A 19,258-nucleotide genomic window follows, 5' to 3' on the forward strand; every position below is an offset into this window, starting at 1 on the left:
CCCCCCCCCCCCCCCGCCTCAAATCTGCAATGCTCTTATACAGTTAAGAATGTTTTTACAAGTCCCAGTAAAATGATTATATCAGACTTTTTAGGTCATTGCAAGTAAGTCTGCAGTTCTGACATAGGATTTGACAATCCACACACAGTTGGTGAATGTCCAGTGCAGAGAGGGTCAGAGGACTTGCACTGGACCCCAACCATGCCTCATATTTGTGGCCTTGAGCAAGTCTCTTAACCTCCCTGAGCTTCAGTGTCTTCATGCATGAAATGAGTTTTATAGTAGTATTTATTTCATCTCCCTCCCAAGGTTGCTGTGAAGATCAAATGGCATAATAGATTTGAGAGTGTTTTGTGATCTATGAATTGCCATACATTATGTGAGATGCAATCCTTGTTCTATTGAACAAGAAGTCCTGGGGACTGCTAGTGCAGGGCTACTACGGACAACAGGTTCTCTGCATCCTGTACTCACCCTGTAAGGTCCGCCTACCTCCAGCAATTCCTGCTTATCCCTCAAGGTTGAGTAGGTACCTATGGTTTTATCCACCCAGCACCTTCTTTCTTTGCAGGACCAGTATCCTCACCTTCTCTTGGGATCTTCCCCTTCACCTCTATAACCATTTGGTTCTAGAAGGAGCTGCCATATTTTCATGTGCTCCTACCTCCTGGCCACAGGTGGCTGGTCCAAGGTTGGGCATCTGGTCCAAGACAGGTCAACCAAAACCCTTCCTCAGGACTTGCTCCATCCCCAGGACTTTTTCAAACTAAAACTAAGAAAGAAGGCCATGATTTCTAGCTAACAACAGAAGCTGCAAGTTATCAGTAACCCTACTTCCTACCACGCAGAGGATGTGGTCTGTGGTGAAGAAGCATGAAGCTAGCATGCAAAGAGAAACCGAGACAAGAGATGGGCAGAGAATCCTTGAAGAGGTTGAATCCCTGATTCTGGCTGTACCTGAGGTCCTGCTGCATATCTGCCCCTCCCACAAATTGACTGTTCATCCCCACCTTCACATCCAGTACATTTCCCTTTAGCTTGAGCTAGTTTGAATTACATTTCTGTCACTTGCAGCCGAAAGACCCAAGGCTAAGTCAAAGCCCTGGCACCAAAGTCACCTCCTGTGTAAAGTTCTTCCTGATGCCCCAGACATTGCAGGTCTCTTCCCAGGTGTGCTTCCATCACACCTGACTCATGCCAACCCAAAGAACAAAAAATGATTCCGTCAAGCTATTACTGCTGCTAGTATTATTTTCTACCATGAACATAGTGAAAACATCACAGGCTTCAGAGCTACACTGATCTGGGTTCTAACCCTGTTGGTGCCACTTATTAGCTGTGTGACCTTGGAAAGATTCCTAAACATCTCTGGGTCCCACTTTCCTCATCTGAAAATGGGGATGCTAATACTTTCCTTGAAGGGTTCTGTAAAAATTCAATAAAATAATGTAGTAGAGTGACCAGCAGAGTATCTGGCATTTGGTAAATGTGCAGTACATGGAGATTTTTCTTCTAGTTTACCCATTTTTCATTTGAGGAAGTGAGGTCCCAGGGGTGAAGGCATCTGTGCATAGAGAGTTAGAATCAGTGCTGGTCCTCACATCCCTCAAGGCCCAGGCATTGACAAAGCAGCCAAGGAGTTTCCACCCACACATGAAAAGATACTCAACATCATTAGTTTTTAGGGAAATGCAAATCAGACCCACAATTAGATATCACATCATATGCACTAGGATGGCTAGAATAAAAAAAGATATAATAATAACAAGTGTTGGTGAAGAGGAAAAACTGGAACTTTTGTATACTGCTGGCAGGAATGCAAAATGTTGTAGCCACTTTGGAAAACAGCCTGATGGCTCCTCAAAGAGTTAAACACAGAGTAACCATTGTATGATGCAGCAATTCCACTCTGTGTACAGACCTAAGAGAACTAAAAACTTACATTCACACAAAAACTTATACACGAACAATCATAGCAGCGCTATCCATAAAAGCCAAAGAGTATAGAAACTCAAATGTCCATCAACTTATGAATGGATAAACAAAATGTGGTATAGGTCCATACAATGAAGTATTACTCAGCCATTAAAAGGAATGAAATACTGATACACTTTACAACATGATGAACATTGAAAAAATTACACCAAGTGAAAGAAGCCAAACACAAAAGGCCACATAATATATGATTCCATTTACGTGAAATGTCCAGACCAGGCAAATCCATAGCTATAGAAAGTAGATCATTGGTTGCCAGAGTTGGGGGAAGGAAAAAAAAGAGGCGTGGCTACTAATTAGTACAGGGTTTCTTTTGAGGTGATAAAAATATTCTGGAATTAAAGAGTGATAATGGCTGCACAACCTTGTGAGTATATTAAGACCATTGCATTGTATACTTTAAATGGGTGAATTTTATGGCATGTGAATTATCTCAATTTTATAAAAAAAGAAAAGTAAGAAAGCTCCATCCAGGAAACAGCTCTCTGTCAGACAGTGTGGCTCTACATGCCACCCAGATGTGACCCTGAGCATAACAGCAGGAGCAGCGTAAATGAGGGCACCACACACAGCACTAACCTGCTCCCAGGATAGCTGGAGGTCCTGGTGGCCCTGGGGGTCCCGGTGGCCCAGGCAAACCAGGTCTTCCAAAGCCAGGTGGTCCAGGCAGGCCAGGAGCACCCGGGGGTCCCTGGGGCCCAATGATAGTCTCCCCTTTCTGGCCCTGTCAAGGCAAGGGCACAGGAACACAAGAGAGAAAGCACCATTAATCACTATAACTTCTATCTATTCTTTTTATGAGGACATTTGTAGGAAGCCAATAAATACCACCTATTGTCATCATTATTCTTCATCTTGGGCACAACTCAGGTGTGACCTAGAGAGCAGCAGCCCAGTCATTATGTTGAACGACACTCCAGAGAACCCCAGAGAGTCCTGAACTCAGAAGGGACCCTGGAGATCATGTTGTACTTTATCTATCTTTATTAGCTCTTCATCAGAACTGCCTTTGCAGTTCACAGATAAACAAACTGAGGCCAAGATTGAGGATGGGGCTTGCCCAAGGGCTCAAAGCAAATTAGCAGCAGAGCAGGAAGTGGAACCCTGATCTCCCGGCTTTGCTGGGTCTACCCTCATGGCAAGCTCTGGGACCAGAGTTTCTCATGGTCCCTGAGGGTCAGTGATCTGGTTAGAAGCATAACTCGATTTTCTCTTTTGTGGCCTGGAGAAACTTGTCAGCCTAAGAAGACCAAGGCTATCTAGGAGCTTCCTCTTTGATGGAGTTTCAAAAGAATCAAATATCTCTGAAAATATCTCCCTCGCCCTCCATTCTGCCTCCATGATCTGATTGTGCACCATTAATCACTCTTTGTGTTAAGTAAATTTCCCACCATTGACATGAGTACAGCAGCGCAGTTAGCGACCTGGAAGCTACCTGGAAGCATATGGCCTTGGCCAGCTCCGTTTCCTCTATGGCAGTGGGTCTCAAACTTCCTAATGCCACGACCCCTTAATACAGTTCCTCATATTGTGGTGACCCCCAACCATAAAATTATTTTCATTGCTACTCTATAACTGTAATTTTGCTACTGCTATGAATCATAATGTAAATATCTTTTGGTTTTCCGATGGTCTTAGGCGACCCTTGTGAAAGGGTCGTTCAACCCCTGCTGCTCTATGGGTTTCAGCCAAGCTCCCCATCAGTAAACAAGTATGGGGCAGACAGGCCAACACCCAAGTCCTGCCTCAGCTTGTGATGCTGTGACTGACCGTTGGCTCTCCAATTGCCTAGTCACATTGGGGGGCTTCAGGGAAAGTGGTGACTCAACGAGGAAGACAACATGGAGGGGTCACTACTCACAACCAGGCCTGGACTTCCTGGCAGTCCTGGAGGCCCTGACACAGAGAAGTCGCCAATAGAGTCTCCTTTTTCTCCTTTGAACCCCCTGTCTCCATTCTCCCCCTGGAAGCAGAAAACATTCAGAAAACATTTAGCACGAGCAGGGTGAACACGTCTCTGACTTAAGCCCAAGAACTTAGAAACACAGGCCCAATTTTAGTAGAGAAATACTCACCTTCAAGCTGTTCAGAAAATGTCTCAGGTAAGTTGGATCCACTGGAGGGCCTGAAAAAAGGAATGTTTTGTAAGATTCGCTATCATAATCTCACAAATTTAGAAGTCTCCACGTTAGCAGCCATGGTTATTTCCTAGCGGAAGTGACCCCACATCGGTTTAGCTAACAAAGTGGGTACCAGGCTTGGAGGCTGCAACCTTAGCCCTCGTTCGGCCTCCCGTCCCAGATACTGTGGGATCCTGGACGCATCCCCGGCGCTCTTTAGGCCTCGTTTTGCACATGAAGCATAACTAATCAGAACTCTGGTCTCTCTTAACAATGTTCCATCTTGGACACGCATCACCCATGACTGGGTCTCTCTAGAACTCTGTGGAGCTTGTGGTCAGGGTGGTTATGTAATTAATCTTAACTTACGGGCTCAGCTGGATTTCTCAGGAACAAAAATCAAAGGCAAATTCTAACACAAGAGCTGGAATACCTGGTGGTCCCTGGGCCCCCTGGTCGCCTTTTTCTCCTTTTGAGCCGGGAAGACCCCAGGATCCTTTTTCTCCTTTAACGCCTGCCACGACATACACACACATTTGTTTACAAAGGGGGAAATCACCTTCATTAGATGTAGAACCTTTCTGAGACAAGTTTTTCAAACGGAACCCCTTTAGCAAAGTCCAGTCAACAAACAAAGGCCTGTGGAGGGTATAAAATCCTTTGGTAAATGATGAGGAAGACAGAGGTAGATGCAGCATATTCCTGACCTTGAAAAGCTCAGTGTCCTTGGGGAGACAGGCACAGGAAGGGTAATGGGAGGAAGGATGGAATAAGTGCCATCATTAAGATACCTGCAGTGCATCATGGGAGCCCAGCAGAGGCTACAGTTAACGCTCTCATGGCTTCACGTACCTGCCTGAGGCTGCACACCAAGTCAAGCCTCCAGTCCCATCTCATCTATGCCTGTGCAGCATGGGGGTGTAAAGGGAGGTGAAGCTCTCCCAGGGGTGCCCACAGAGGACAACGAAGGTACAAGTTATTCCACTGACAAAGCTGGAAGAATGCCAACTGTTCAGCACCCCACTCCCCACAGGGCCTGTGAAAAGCACCCTTTCTGTAGTACTGGTGCCACAACCATCCCCTTCTCCTCCAAATCTTTATAAGGGAGAGGGGCATGGAGGGAGCCTTCTGGGAATTCAGCACTTAGAAAGAGAAGTGATCCCCTTTCCCCACCTTGATGAATGGAGGACACTAGATCTTTGAATTCCTGGTTCCCAAGAGATGTGAGATCAATCCACCAATGCCCTCAAGCCTAGAGATGGGGTGTGTTGCAGCATAGTGATTTTAAAGATAGTTTCACCCAACAGAGCCTAAGGACCGACCTGGGTGGCAGGAACAGGGGAGGATTCATCTGTCTCAGCCCAGTGCATGGGACAGCATCACGCAAGGAGAAGGGATCAGTGGATGTTTATGAACAAACTAGCAAACAAATGGGCAAATGGAATGCTTCTGGCTAACTGGGAGGGTCAGGGAAATGTGCAGAATAGACAGATGGGAGACAAAACCTAACCGAGGTGCCCAGTCCCACAGCCATGCCTCAGCTACACCCCTCCCACCACATGCAGCCAGGTCTTTCTGACCACCTAGTCTATGTCCAGCACTGGGCAAACGGAAACCACCTTCCACAAAGATATGAGGGTCTGGAACAGTCCCAGAGACACACAAGGTGAAGAAAGGAGTGTGTACCATGAAAGGTGATGAGTTCCGAATTCCCGGGATGAGTGGCATCAACCTGGAGAGAGAGAAAGGCATGTTCATACACCGCAAATCCTGTCCTGGTGTTTGCATGCGCAGTCAGCCACTGTCCCCTGTTCCAGGGGCGTGTGGCAGGAGAAGCAATGTCACAGAGTCAGGCTTTCCTTTGGCTCTGCAGCCCTCAATACACAAGCACCCCAGGCCTTCCATTGGGGGCCCATCACATAGCTGGGCTGAGGTGAACAACTGCAGAGGGGAAGAAGCCAAAGCTTTAAGACAAGTCATGACAGTGTTGGTTTGGTAGCCAAGAGCATTCTTGGCCTCTTTTCTAATTAATTAAGATTGATTCAGGTGAGAAGTGAAGCATCTGGGCGAGTGACGTACCCAGCCATGAAGCTGAGTTGCCATTAGCTTGGCTACTATTTATAACGAAGGGTGAGCATATTGAACAGGAGCTGATGATCATGGTAATTAATAAAGGGGGGATATCATTAGGTTGGGAGGGCTAGTCTGGATTCCCCATTCAGTGCCAGGGGTCTAGAGTCTGAACTGTTCTAGATAATATTTCTTCCTAGTTCACATCCAGATTCCTGCATTTCTTCCCCTATGAAAAGAGAGTCACCCACAACCCTGCTTTGAATAGTCCACCTTCACCTATTTCCTAGTTGATATGTGGTGCTAGGATCCCCCTATGCTTTTGGATGGAGGGTCACGAGCTGTTCAGGGGTCACCAAGAGAAGATAGGGGAGGGGATGGTGAATCTTCCAGGAAAAACATTTCTAGGTTAAGGATGAAGGCAACAGTGCCAAGCTGATCTCTTACAGCTTGGCTGATAAAGTTCCTTCACTCCAGGAATGAGCTGTAAATTGTGGTGGTTAGAAAGGGGCTAAGATTCAAAGGGGCTTGGGAAATGCTGGATGTGAAAGGAAGCACTTCTTTTTTCAAGTGTCCTTTTTGAGAGCTAGTCAAGAAATGTCCATGGCCCAGCCCCAGGATGTCTAGCAGCACGAAATAAAAAACTCACCAAAAATGCTCGGAGCTGATCTTTGGCTTCTTTCAAGTAAGCTTGGACCCCGCAAAGGCCATGGTTACTGCGAAGGGTCCTAGTATTGGTCATGGTAATTGCAGGAGTATTTTTTACAATACTCTCAAGTTTGTCAAGTGTCGTCCCATGGTTGGTGTATGTGAAGCCTAAAATCATGTAATCTGTGCCCCTTTGGGCACTTACCCATGGTGGGACCTAGAGTGGGCCCTTTGCCTCTCTGGGCTGCAGTCTCCCTTTCTGTATAATAGGAGGTGGGATGCAGTCATCTCTCCGGAGGGTCCCTCCAGCACTGATATTTGATGTTTCCCTTTAGACCGTCAACACAAACATGACCTGGGTTGCTGTTGTCCTCACATAGGTCTGGGAGCCAGCAGGTTCCCTGGTCACCATACACAAGTGGGTCCTATCCTCTGCCTTCCAGGCCAGCATTTGACAGCACTGGGCTGAAGACATCGGTGCCTCAAAGTTTAGACATGGACAGGTGCCTCTGCAAACACTCAGCCAAACTGAGTCATTTCACAGCCTCCGACTGACCCAAGCCTCATCAATACCCCCAACAGGCAGCAATTATGAACCCACTTCAAGGAATCTTTCTAAATGGTCATTTGCAAGCTCCTGAGAACAGAGGGCATGCCTATCTAGTTCACCTGTGTCCCCAAGGCCTAGCGGAGTACTTGGCCTTCGGTAAGGCCTCAGTTAATGTTTGTTGAATGCACGAGAGGATGATGATGTGACTAATGCCTGTGCAAGTGAGAGGCCCATGCACCCTGGGTTTCCCCACAGGAACAGGACACCCCTAATGCTGGTGAGATCTCGGGGACAGTGCCACTGACTAGCTGGGGGACCAGGCACATGCCTGACACCCCAGAGTCACAGTGCCAGTACCTGCTGACTGGTGGTCAGGGAACCTGAGGGATGGTCCCAGCTTAGTCAGTCCCATGACCTTGGACAAGTCAGTGGCCTTGTCTGAGTCACAGTTTGCCTCCTCATTATAAAGATGGAGAGAAAATACTGCCTCTCAGCATTGTGTGCTGTGCAGTAAGGTGACAGTTGGGAAAGGAGAGCACACAGACGGTTATAGATTTTAGCCCAAAGTTGCCAATACAAAGAGCACTGGTTTGAATTGCTTTTTTCCCCCTCATCTATATTTTTAAGGAGTCAATTTTCCCATATTATACTGTACCAAGCATGAAGCTAACATGCTTATAAGAACCAAAGGCTACTTTTTGGACTGAGTTAAAAGAAACACTGTCAGTGTGTGTACCTTTGAAAGATCCAGTATATGTCATTGCTGCAGTCTGTTATCTAGAAGCTTCTAGTAATTTAAGGGTCTATATGTAGGTGATAGAAGATATCTAAGAGGACACTGATGGATAGAAGGGACTCAAGACAAAGACCAATTGTCTTCTCTGAGTTGCTTTCTATGCCAAAGCCCACTCTTTCTGGCAGTGACTATATGCTACTTACTGGTGGTGTTTTGCAGTGTGGCCGGGCTGGTATTGGAAAGACAGCCTGTGGGAATTGAGAACAAGAGAAGTGAGGCCATCAGGACACCTGACTCCAGCTTAGGCCAGTCTGGTGTCCACTCCCCCCCGCTCTATAACGAAAGTCTCTTGCCCCACCCCACCCCAAACTTACTCCTTTGATGTTAACCACAGCTCCAGGTGGTCCAGGGGGGCCTGGAGGACCAGGTAAGCCAGGTGCACCCTGAAGGGAGAAAAGAACGGCCATGCCTGAGTTCAGGTTGCTGTGGGTGCACAGGTAGCTGCAGGATAATGTCCCCAGGTTTTGGGGACACAATGAGGAAAGGAATTTCCTATAAAGCCAACTAACTTCTAAGCAACTAACTAAGGTAAGCCAGTCCCTTCAACAGAGCACATCTATATCTGTGACCTCATTGCATCGTCACAACCCATGGGGGGAGACAGCAGAGCAACAAGTATTATTTCTGGTTTCTATATGGAAATTACGAGACCCAGAGAAGGGAAGTGACTTGCTCAAGGTCACACAGCAATTTATGGTAGAACTGAGATTGGAACCCAGATTCTGACTCCCAGAGCAGTGCTCAGCCAGTACTGAGTCCACCCCGTCTCTATCAGTGTATCCCTAGTGCATGGAGGGGGGAAGTAGGGTAGGGGTCCTTCACGTGGTATGGTACCTGGGAGAGTGTCTCATAAATGCAAAAATAAATGCAAAACTCTTGCTAGATAGCAAAGTCATTTTCAAAGCCAGGTCAGCCTGGCCTTAATACTATGCACTGTTTGCTTCTGTAAGCATAGATCCCATGCAGGACCTTGCAGCAGGGTGGGGTGGGGGTGAGGGTGGAGATGAGGAGTCTAGCCAATTAGGAAGCTGCACTGATCATCTTAAGTGAAGGCATCAGTGTCTGCTTTACCCAGTAGCTCCAGTGGGTGTGATGAGTGTGAGTCAGTCCCTCAATGCTTCAGTAAAATTGCTTTCCTGAATTTCTGGGCACACCAAGCAGAGACAGTGTGGTGCAAACAGAAGCAGCAATGGACTCAGAGCTGCACTTGTCTCTTAGCTTGGTGACCTTTGGAGAGTCACCTAACTTGTATAGACCCCAGTTTCCTCTTGTGTAAAACAAAGACTCCACTGCGTGTCTCTCAGGATAGTTATTGCCAAGACTGAGGTACTGTCCTTAAAAGTACTTGGTACAGGGCCGGCCGAGTGGCGTGATGGTTAAGAACTGGCTTGGGACGCCAGAGGGCCCTGGTTCGGATCCCACATATGAGGGCCAGTGACACTGCCCTCCACAGCTAAGATGCTGAACAACAGCTCAACCTGGAGCTGGGCTGCTGTGAGTCGCCGGCGACGGCGTAGGCTGCAGCCCCTGTGGCAGTGGGTTGCCATGGGCTACCGTATGTAGCCAGCAGCCAGCGTGAGCGGCCAGCAGCCGCAGTGAGCGGCCGTCCAGAAGCCGGCGACTGATCTGCCTCGCCCGGGAAGAGCGCAATGATGGTGCCAACTTGGGCCAGTGAAGCAACGTCCTCCACAACTAGACTGAAGAACAAAACGACAGCAACTTGTCTGTTCCCATCCCCCCAATTCCCCAATAAAAATCTTAAAAAAAAAAAAAGTACTTGGTACAGTATCTGGGACATATTAGGTGCTCAATAAATGTCAGCTTCCTTCTTCTAGACCCTGGACGCTGCTGATGCCCTCTGTGTCCACCATCTTGTGAGGCCCTGCCTAAGTGACTGATCTACCTGTTATGCACTCACAAGCATGTACAGAATCCCTGCTGTGTGTAAAACCCCTGAGACCGTGTAACGGAAGGAAGATGGGTGTCACCCTGGAGTCAGAAGACCTGGGATTCGAAACCAGATCTCCTGACTATATGCAGATTGCTGTCACCCTCCCTCTGGGGTCTGGACGAGGAAGCTTATGCTCCACTAAGGTGCTTTTGGTGGCAGGAACCCTCCTGAGAGTGAGCTGGAGGACAGGGCTGGGCTAGAGGACATTTGAAGTGGCAGTGGAGGAAGAAGAAAAATATTCCTAAACATTCTGTCTGCAAGCCTTGCTCACTGGACCCAGCACTCTCTCACCCCGCCTCTGGACACTGGCCTTGGGGCTCCGTCCCCAGGGTGGTGTGGGGTTGGGGCAGGGGCTGTGGCACTTACCGACATCATGACCCCTCGGTCTCCTTTGGCGCCCTTGAGACCATTCAGTCCTGGGCGACCCTGAAACCCACAGAAGATGCCTTAGTAAACCCACTGCCCACCGGCCAGCATGGCCCACGTGTCCTTTCTCACATCCAGTCTGAGGAACACCGACACCTACAGGTCGTCCGGGGAAGCCAAATTCTCCTTTGTGTCCCGGCGGTCCTTTGGGCCCCTAGAGGCAAAGCAAACACCAGGTCAGAAAAGAAGAGAAACCCAAGGGCCAGGGAGATGGGGGGGCACCCCACCTGCCTTTGTGGGCAGTGGTGACGATGAACCACTGACAGGAGGAGGGAGGGCACAGAGAGGCTCCTTGTGCTCTACCCCTCACCGCCAACACCCCCCTGCAGGCTCTACTCCATCCCAAACCCTGCGCCCAACCCTCTGTCATTTAGGGCTAACGAAGGGCCCCAGGTAGCCGGATGCTAGGCCAGCATAGAATGTAGACCTTCGCCCTAGGTCCTATGTCCCAGGATCCCCCATGTCCCCTATTGGGATAATGTAGCCCTGCCTCACCCCTCTGCCAGCCCAGCCTGATAACCTGCTCCAAGATTTAGTTTCTGCCTTGTTCCTACCTGTCCCTAAGGACCAGAGTCTCGGCCTAGCGTCCCAGTTCTCTAGGTGAGTCCCTGACCCCTGGATGCTATTCCAGGGCTGGGTTTCTATGTCCTCATGTTTCCGGAGCCACTGTCCTGTTCCAGCGTCCTGCAAGAACCCTATGTTTTCTGGCATCCGGGAAGCATGCAATGTACTGCCTCTTCCCAGAACAAGCTCTACCTCCAGTCTACACCTTCCCACTCTGGTGGCCGGTCTGTCCCGTCTCCCAGGGGAATGACTAGCTTAAGCCTGGGGCCCTCCAAGTCCCTTCTTCTTGCTGCCATTGACATAGGTAGCCACGCTCTGGAAAATGGCAAGCACAGACTGAGTTGAAACAGGCTCTGTATGTAAAGTACCCAGCCCACATTACTCTTAGGGAAAGAAAAGCAAGGAGAGAAGGAGTTAACCCGACAGAGGGCACTTGGTGCCATGTTCTAGTGCAGCTAGGTCTGAAACAATGTGCGTAAGTGTCACCTGGGATCCTGTCAAAATGCAGATCCAGTAGGTCCAGGGTGGGGCCTAAGACTCTGCCTTTTGAACAAGCTCCCAGCTGCTGCTGCTGCTGCTGACCCATGGGCCATGAGTAACAAGGCTCTAGTGAATTGGTAAAGGAATTATAAGCTACACTAGTCACAAGGGCCATAGCTGGCCCATATGGCACCTTTCTGCAAATTAGAAGAAGGTGCCTCCTTACTGTCTGCTTGGCAAGCTGTGCACAAGCTGGGCTGCAGTGGGAACAGCTGCCATGGCCATCTGCGGCAGGCAGTGGCCAATGGGCTAATACCGGTATTCCCCATGGTATTGGATGCTAGTAAGTAGTTAACCAGTGGTTAACACAAGACTCTCTCAGTCTGCCTCAGTGCTCATTTCCAGGACATGCATTCTACCTGACTTAAGGGAACGAAGGTCTCAGAAGGTCCTGTGAAGAATGCACCTTGGAGGTTATGGGCCATTCATCAAGGACATGTGTCTATTAGAGCAACGTGAGTCCTTTCACACCAGGCCTGAGATCCTGTTTCAACCAAACAAAGCCCACGTGCAATTCTCCAGCCCACAATGTTCCAGAAGAATGAAGATGTTTATTAGAGGCAGTGGGGAGTTGTGGGTAAAACCTGGATGCAGCGTCTCACAGGGTGGGTCAAGTCCCCGTTGTGCCACTTACAAGCAGTGTGACACAGGGCAAGTTACTTAACCTCTTTGACCTTGGTTTCCTGGTCTACAAAATGGGGGTTCTGATATTCACCTCTTAGGGTGGTGAAATGAGACGATCTGTGTGAAGGATCAGTACAGTGTCTGTAGAACAGTTCTGTTCTACAACTGAACTTCCTAGTTCTTTAGGGAGAAATATATGACAGGGAAGCTTAGGATTCATTCCAGGGAGAACTGGTAGCTTCAAAACTATTCAGCAGCCCAAATGGGTTACAGATTCCCAGAAACGTAAGGCAAGAAGGGCACTACTGTGTCATCTAGTACTAACTCAAAACCCTCACTTACAGATGGGAAAATGAAAGCCCACAAAGAAGAGGACCTGCTCAAGACCTCCCAGCAAATGAGCAGTGGCTCCACAACCAGAATCCAAAAAGCCCAAAGAGACTTTCTGCAGTTCCTTTGAGGGGTTCCCTGGGCAGTGGCAATCTTTAGCTGGCAAGACCTGTGGTATAAGTGTGAGTGCTCACCACCGTCCGGTTCTCCTCTCTTTCCTGGACACACAGATAAACCAGAATTCTGAGTCCCCCACCCACCAAGGCATCTGAGCTCCTGCTTTAGAATGTGCTAGAAATGATGTTCATCATTTCCTATGGTCTCTTTCCCCTCCCCAATCTTGGCCTGCCAGCTGAAGATGCCAGTGTGGCCCTGAATCCACAAGATGGCAGAGTCACAAGCTGCAAGCATCCTGGGTCCCTGAGTCACTGCTTGGAGGAGAGATGCTCAGCTAGGAACAACTACAGTGGATTTTGCAAGAGGAAGCGCTAAGCTGCTATTGTCTGAAGCCGCTGGGATCCTTATTTAATTGCAGTTCACCTACCCTACCCAGTACACACACACATTGTGCCACATCCTTCTTATTTTCATAACTGGAATAACTCCATCTAATTGAGCTAAAGTATGATAAATGCTTCAAACCCCAGTCTAGACCCAGCTGAGAGATGCTCTGACTTACCATTGGTCCCGGGGCTCCGTGCACTCCAGGTTCACCCTAAACAGGGAGATACAGACTTGTCACTCAGAGGAACACAGTTTTTGGCAGAAATAAAGGTGGAATGCCAAAGTAGGTGCCTTCAGGGTCCGGGGACATAATTACCTTTTCTCCCCTCAGCCTTTCCAGAGGAATGTCCCCCGTCAGGATGGCGCCTGGCTCTCCCTTCTCACCCTGCAATTCAGAGAACCTTTTGATGAAGTCAGGCCTCCTCCTTGCCACCTTATCCAGAGGCTCACCAAGGCCTATCAGTCCCACCACCATGATTTCTCTTGTCTTCATCCTGCCCCCTCAAGCCCCACTGCTCTGACATGACCTCTCCCTAGAGTCCTGCATCTGGCTTCTAAGTGACTGAACAGTTTCTTAGCTATTCTTTTCATGCACCATCAAAGGTACTGTTGGACTGCACAGGCTGGGGTCCTGCAAGCCCCTCCAGGGCTCCCACTGCTGACAGATTGACATCCTCACTCTTGGGGAACCAGCCCACCTCTTGCTGCACAGCACCCCTCCAGGGAGTTCTGGCTCCTAATATATTTGGTGGCTTGCTTTCCTAACAATTTGACTTGAGATCTGTTCCCAACAAGAATCCTTTTTCCTGTTAAAACATCTGAAATTCAGAAAAAGATGAAGGTATGAACACTAGAGGCCTCTCTCAACACAAGGCCCTGTGTCTCCATGTGCAACTTGGCCTCCAAACTCCCAGGCTCCTATGTAAACTTGACCAGCAGTTTCCCATTTGTTGGTAAATAGGGTAGATGGGTAGATTGGTGGCAGGGATACAGGATCTGCCCCCAATCCTGTCCTCAGCAGAGCCACCTACTACCCCAGGAAGCTTCCAAGAACATATGTGTCCAGAGAAAAGGCCAGGTAGAACTTTCTATATCACCCAGGCTTTGGCCCCAAACTCCCTGGGGAGCTGAGATGGATCACACTAACGTCTCCCTTCTAACAGTCTGGATGCCGCCAGGGCGGTGGTGCCAACATGAGCAGAGCAGCCTCTTCTCTCTGACCCCCTAAGCCCACACCTGATATTAGGATCTTACCACTCCGCTGATGAGGAAAAGCAGTCCTGAACACGTCAGCAGCAAGAAGAAGCAAGCACAAAAGCATTAGAGGCAGAGTGAGAGAAAGTGCATTTGCTGCAAGGGCCAGAGCAGAGCTGCCTGGGTGACCATTCCAGTTTTCAAGGTGGTCAAGGATTAAGGGTGGGAATGGCATGCAGGTCCCTCTAGAGCCATCTGACCTTGCCACATAGGAAACAGTGTTTGAAGCAAGAGCTGCTCTTGCATGACCAGGCCCCCTCCCAAGGCAGAGCTGCCCTGGCCCCAGCCCATCTCCATGGGCTCCTGGCATCCCAAGACATCATCCCTTGTGGCACCAAACTTAGAGCCCTTTGCCCAGCACACGGAGCCCTCCACCTGCTGGAATTGTGGTTCAACAGACACTGGAGCCTCTCTCTCGTCCTGGGGGCTAATGTGGAATGGTGGGGGGAGGGAGGAAAGAGAGGAGCTTAATACTTCCTAATGTTCTCTCCTCTTGGAGACACCCCACTCTCCTTGACTCCCCAAGGCAGGCTGAGGGGTTGCTCCCACTGGCTTTGCACCCTCCATAACAGCAATGACCATGCTCTCTGTTGGCTCTTTGCATGTCTGTTCCTCTTATCTTATTTCTATGTACCTGGTGCCTAGTACAGCAATCTGGCTGGCAAACCTTAAGGGATGGATATGGGATGAATGAGTCCATACATGGATGGGTGAATAAATGAATCCAATATGACTCTCTGCCATCTGTTTATGGGGTGTCAGTCTCCCCCTTATGTATAAACACCACCTGGAAAGTTAATTCTAAGGGGCACGTGTGGAGGGTACATACAAAGGTTAGCTCAGTGCCCTGGGAGTTCCCAGTACATGCTCTGCATACTAAATATTTATTCCAAAGATTCTGGACCCAAACTGCCATTAATTATACATTCTTTGACCCAACAAATCTTTTGAGCGCCATTTGTGTTCCATGCCCTGTGCTAAGTACTAGAGCTATATAAAAGGAACTGGTTGAGGTCTGTCCTTAGGGAGCGCACACTCCCATGAGGATGCCCAACAGCAAGTTAGACAAAGCATAGCGCACGTGATAACAGCATTCAAGGAAGTGTTGGTGGAGCTCTTTTTCAAAGGTATGATGAAAATCAATTTCTCCCCCCACAACCTCCCTTTAACCTGGAGGAATCCTGAGATTATAAAAGTTAACAGCTGAAGAGTAACTGCTAATAGATGCAGAGTTTCTTTTGGGCAAGATGAAAGTGTTCTGGAATTAGGCAGTGGTGATTGTTGTACAACCTTGTGAACATCCTAAAAATCAATGACTTTTGCAATATAAAGGGGTGGATTTTATGGTATGTGAATTAGATCTCAAATAAAAAAAAGGTTAACAGCTGCTTTCAGCCAATTTGAAATATTTAATAAATTCTGGAGCATGACCCCACCCAGATGCCTGGGCCCCTCTTACCTGATCTCCTTTGAGTCCTGGAAATCCAGGCACGCCAGTGTCTCCTTTGGGTCCTCTAGGTCCCTAGAAGGAATCATTGGAGGGTATTTTATTGCTTGTTAAGATTAAAGTGCTTTAACCAAATAGAAATATTTTTTTCAAAAAGTAGAACAGAAAGTGCCATTCCCCTGCTAGGTGGAAGTCACAAGGAGTCATGATATGTTCCCGATTTTACAGGGTCTAGAAATTGTGGTCTGGTGTAAAGAAGACAGCAATGAGTGTTAGGAGGCCCCATGTGTCTTTGAACTTTGGTTTTCTCCAAAGTTCACTATGGAAACAGACTGGTCCTGCTGCCTCTGCCTCCCCATGGGTCCTCCAGGCCATCCTGCAGCCCGTCTCTACCCACCATTCACCTTCCATGCCTCCCGTCCCTGCTGTGGCTCCCTACTACCTACGGGATGGGATCCAAACAGCCCAGCATGATACCCAAACCCATCCCAGGCAGCTTCAGCACCTCATCTTCACTCCCCGCCTTTTCCCTGACACTCTCTGCACTCCCCACTGCCTCTGCACTTCCGTTCATGCTATTCCCCCTGCAGGAATGTCTATCCACTCCTCTGCAGAGCCAAATTCTGCACACCCAGTCAGAGGTGACCTCTTCTCAACTCCAACAGACACTTAATATCTGTGACAATGACTCATATAGCCAGGTGTCTGCCCCGAAAAGCATTTCAACACTATTGCTCTTTAGCTTTTCACAAGTTCCTGTCTGGTCTTCTGGGCTAAAGGGTGAGTTGCCCATTAGAGCACTTTCTACGCAGAAATGAACATTCACCTTCCATGGTGGAAACCCCATAATGTGGTGCACACAGACTATTAATTACTAGACTTCTAGTCTGTGATTCCCCTTCCCCCAGCCTCTGTCACCACCATCCTGTCTCTTTAAGAATATTATCTACTCAGACTGTATCGACTTGAAATGCTTGACTGATCCACTCACATTCATAGGAAACCAACCACTGGCTCGCTCTGCGGTAGACAGAAATGAGTAAGAGCCTACCCTCCACAAGCTGGTTACAATGCAGTCAAGGAAAAAAAGACAAGGACACGAATAACTGTTATTCAAGGCAGAAGAGAACCACAGCGGAGGTGAAAATAAAGCCCCATGGGTATGAAGGGAGTGAAGGATCACTGTAGGTGAGGAAAGGTTACATGAACAAGATGGTGCTAGAGCTTGGTGGCACAGATGGAGGAGAATGATATCCCAGGTGGAAGGAACAGAATGAGCACAGCCACGGCAAGTAGAGGCAAGATGGCCACTGTGGTACTTACTGGAAACCCTGGCAGCCCAGGCATGCCCTCCGGGCCCTGTGACACAGCAGAGACAAAGCAGGTGGTTAAAGAGGAGCATTTCCAGAGCCAGCAGGGACACTGCACCTCAGGGGCCCACTCCCTCCCAGCACCTTCCAAAGGCTTAAGCATGTTCTCACATGTCCATTTTGCAGAAGAGGATGCTGAGACCCAGGAGGGGAAAGAACCCTGCAGAGTCACACAGCTGGCGAGTGACAGAGCCAGAAATGGCACCCAGGCACCCAGAGTCCCCGCTCTCCAGAACCAGGACTCTATGCACTGTAAGTGGAAGCCTCCTCCTCTGGGAAACCACTCAGCCACTGAAATCACTGGGGGCAATGAATGCAGCACTTGACCTTGACAAATACTCAGAAAACAAGGAGGAATGGGGCCAAAAAGTGTGCTGAGGTATCTGGAGATGGAAGTGGGGCACACTGGTGAGACTCAGTTCTTTTCCCTCAGTAGAAGCATGAACTTTATTTTATTTTATTTTATTTTTTTAGCTGAGCCATCCTGCCACCTGTTGGCAGCTCAGTGGCAGCTCAGCTCGGGCCGCGAATCGAACCGCTAGTTGCTCAGAGCTCACACTCTTGAGCGAGCTCTTAACCAACTGAGCCACTCGGCTGGCACCAGGGGCATGAATTTTAAAGAACCAGCCATTTTAAAGGCCCTGGGACACAGAGTTTGTGGTTCACATGGGGCCAGGACTCTCCTTTCTGCCAGCCCAGCCAGCCCAAACACCCACGTGCCTACTAAAGGCATATGAGTTTGGAAGCATCTACATACAGAGATAACTGGATGGCAATAAGTTTCTCAATATAATGTATATATAGTGAGCTGGAAAAGCAGAAGGGTGCCAGCTGGAACTTGAGTCCCAGGGAGGAAACTGCCTCCGACTAGGACTCTTTTGATCCTCCATTAGGGATGAAGGTGACTCTAGAGGGACTGGATTTGCCGAAGAGGAGGGAAGGCTTTGGGGAGGAAGGAAGACTGTCGGGGTGGGGGCACGGCAGTGCAGACAGACAAGGCCCAGGGACTCTTAGAACAGCGGTGCCAAATCTTTGATTTTAGGGCTGTGTGTTTTGCTTTCGTATCAACCCACCTAACGCCTTAAACCTCCAACAGTTGGAGGAAAACCAAGACCCTCTGTGAACTGGCTTTTGCTTGTTAGCTGGTGTACGTTAGGGTTTGATTATGGGGGCGTTTTGAAGAATTTTATTAGAAATCAAGGAAAGGGAGCCCCATTGGATGTGGTACAGAGACAGCAAAATGACCCACCGACAGAGGTCACTCGGCAGAAGGAGAAACCGGCTCTGGAGGAACCTCCCAGAAATTTGCAGAAGCCATGGGAAGGGCACTGAACTTTCCCCAGACGTGGATGGTGGGGGTCCAGGCCAACCTCAATGGGGACGTCAGGAGTGGGTAGCTCCAGCAGACAGCTGGACTGAACAGCTATGGACGTATAAGCCTCAATCTCCATCTCGGCTTACACAGGGTGCCAGTTCGCAAAGCAGTTTTACATTCATCACCTCTTATAAGCTGCCCCAAAGGCTGGTGAGGAGTTATCCGAGAAGGGGGCCAGAGATTCAGAGTGGTGTATGGCAGAGACGGGGCTGGATCCCCAAGGCTACTACTAAGGCCAATGTTCTTCCTTTCTCCCCAGCTGTCACTAGCAGATGCTGGAAGATGCAATGGGGGTTTTATTGCACAGGCTAAGGAAGCTTCCTTCCTCTTAGGTCCTGTTGTGCCAAGAACCGACTCCGTGGGCTTGCAGAAATCATGCAGCTTCTTTGCATGTTCCTGATGTCTAACATGGGGCTAGAAAGGCTGAAACAAGTCACTTCCCCTCCTCATGTGCCAGTTTCCCCATTAGCACAAGCACAGGTCTCTCAAGGCTCCTCCCATTCTGTGAAATGAGATCATGTCAATACAAGCAAGCAAAAAGTGTTGCACAGACATCAATCAGTGCATTACTTATGATTCTCTGATTTTCATTACACATATTTCTGATGCATGGGACTGGAGGCTTCCACTGAATTGGACAAAACTCCCTACATGGTCAAATTAATGTGATAGCAACATCTCAGAAATGCAAAGT

The 19,258-nt window shown here is 48.8% G+C and overlaps 1 protein-coding gene across 3 annotated transcripts in view; it reads right to left on the minus strand.

Annotated features, from left to right (window-relative positions):
- Positions 1 to 19,258, minus strand: part of COL15A1 (collagen type XV alpha 1 chain) — a 102,424-nt gene that overhangs the window by 15,986 nt on the left and 67,180 nt on the right. For all 3 annotated transcript variants that reach the window (XM_019649467.1, XM_019649469.1, XM_019649468.1), the window contains 13 exons: positions 17,143 to 17,178; positions 15,832 to 15,894; positions 13,435 to 13,503; positions 13,294 to 13,329; positions 10,657 to 10,710; positions 10,497 to 10,556; positions 8,494 to 8,562; positions 8,323 to 8,367; positions 5,802 to 5,847; positions 4,549 to 4,629; positions 4,071 to 4,120; positions 3,857 to 3,958; positions 2,575 to 2,719 (listed from right to left, as the gene is read on the minus strand). In XM_019649467.1, the coding sequence (XP_019505012.1) occupies positions 2,575 to 2,719; positions 3,857 to 3,958; positions 4,071 to 4,120; positions 4,549 to 4,629; positions 5,802 to 5,847; positions 8,323 to 8,367; positions 8,494 to 8,562; positions 10,497 to 10,556; positions 10,657 to 10,710; positions 13,294 to 13,329; positions 13,435 to 13,503; positions 15,832 to 15,894; positions 17,143 to 17,178 (856 nt within the window). The remainder of the gene's footprint in view (positions 1 to 2,574; positions 2,720 to 3,856; positions 3,959 to 4,070; positions 4,121 to 4,548; positions 4,630 to 5,801; positions 5,848 to 8,322; positions 8,368 to 8,493; positions 8,563 to 10,496; positions 10,557 to 10,656; positions 10,711 to 13,293; positions 13,330 to 13,434; positions 13,504 to 15,831; positions 15,895 to 17,142; positions 17,179 to 19,258) is intronic.

This window comes from Hipposideros armiger, unplaced genomic scaffold, assembly GCF_001890085.2.
Source record: "Hipposideros armiger isolate ML-2016 unplaced genomic scaffold, ASM189008v1 scaffold_133, whole genome shotgun sequence".
In the NCBI taxonomy this organism is placed as follows: Eukaryota; Metazoa; Chordata; class Mammalia; order Chiroptera; family Hipposideridae; genus Hipposideros; species Hipposideros armiger.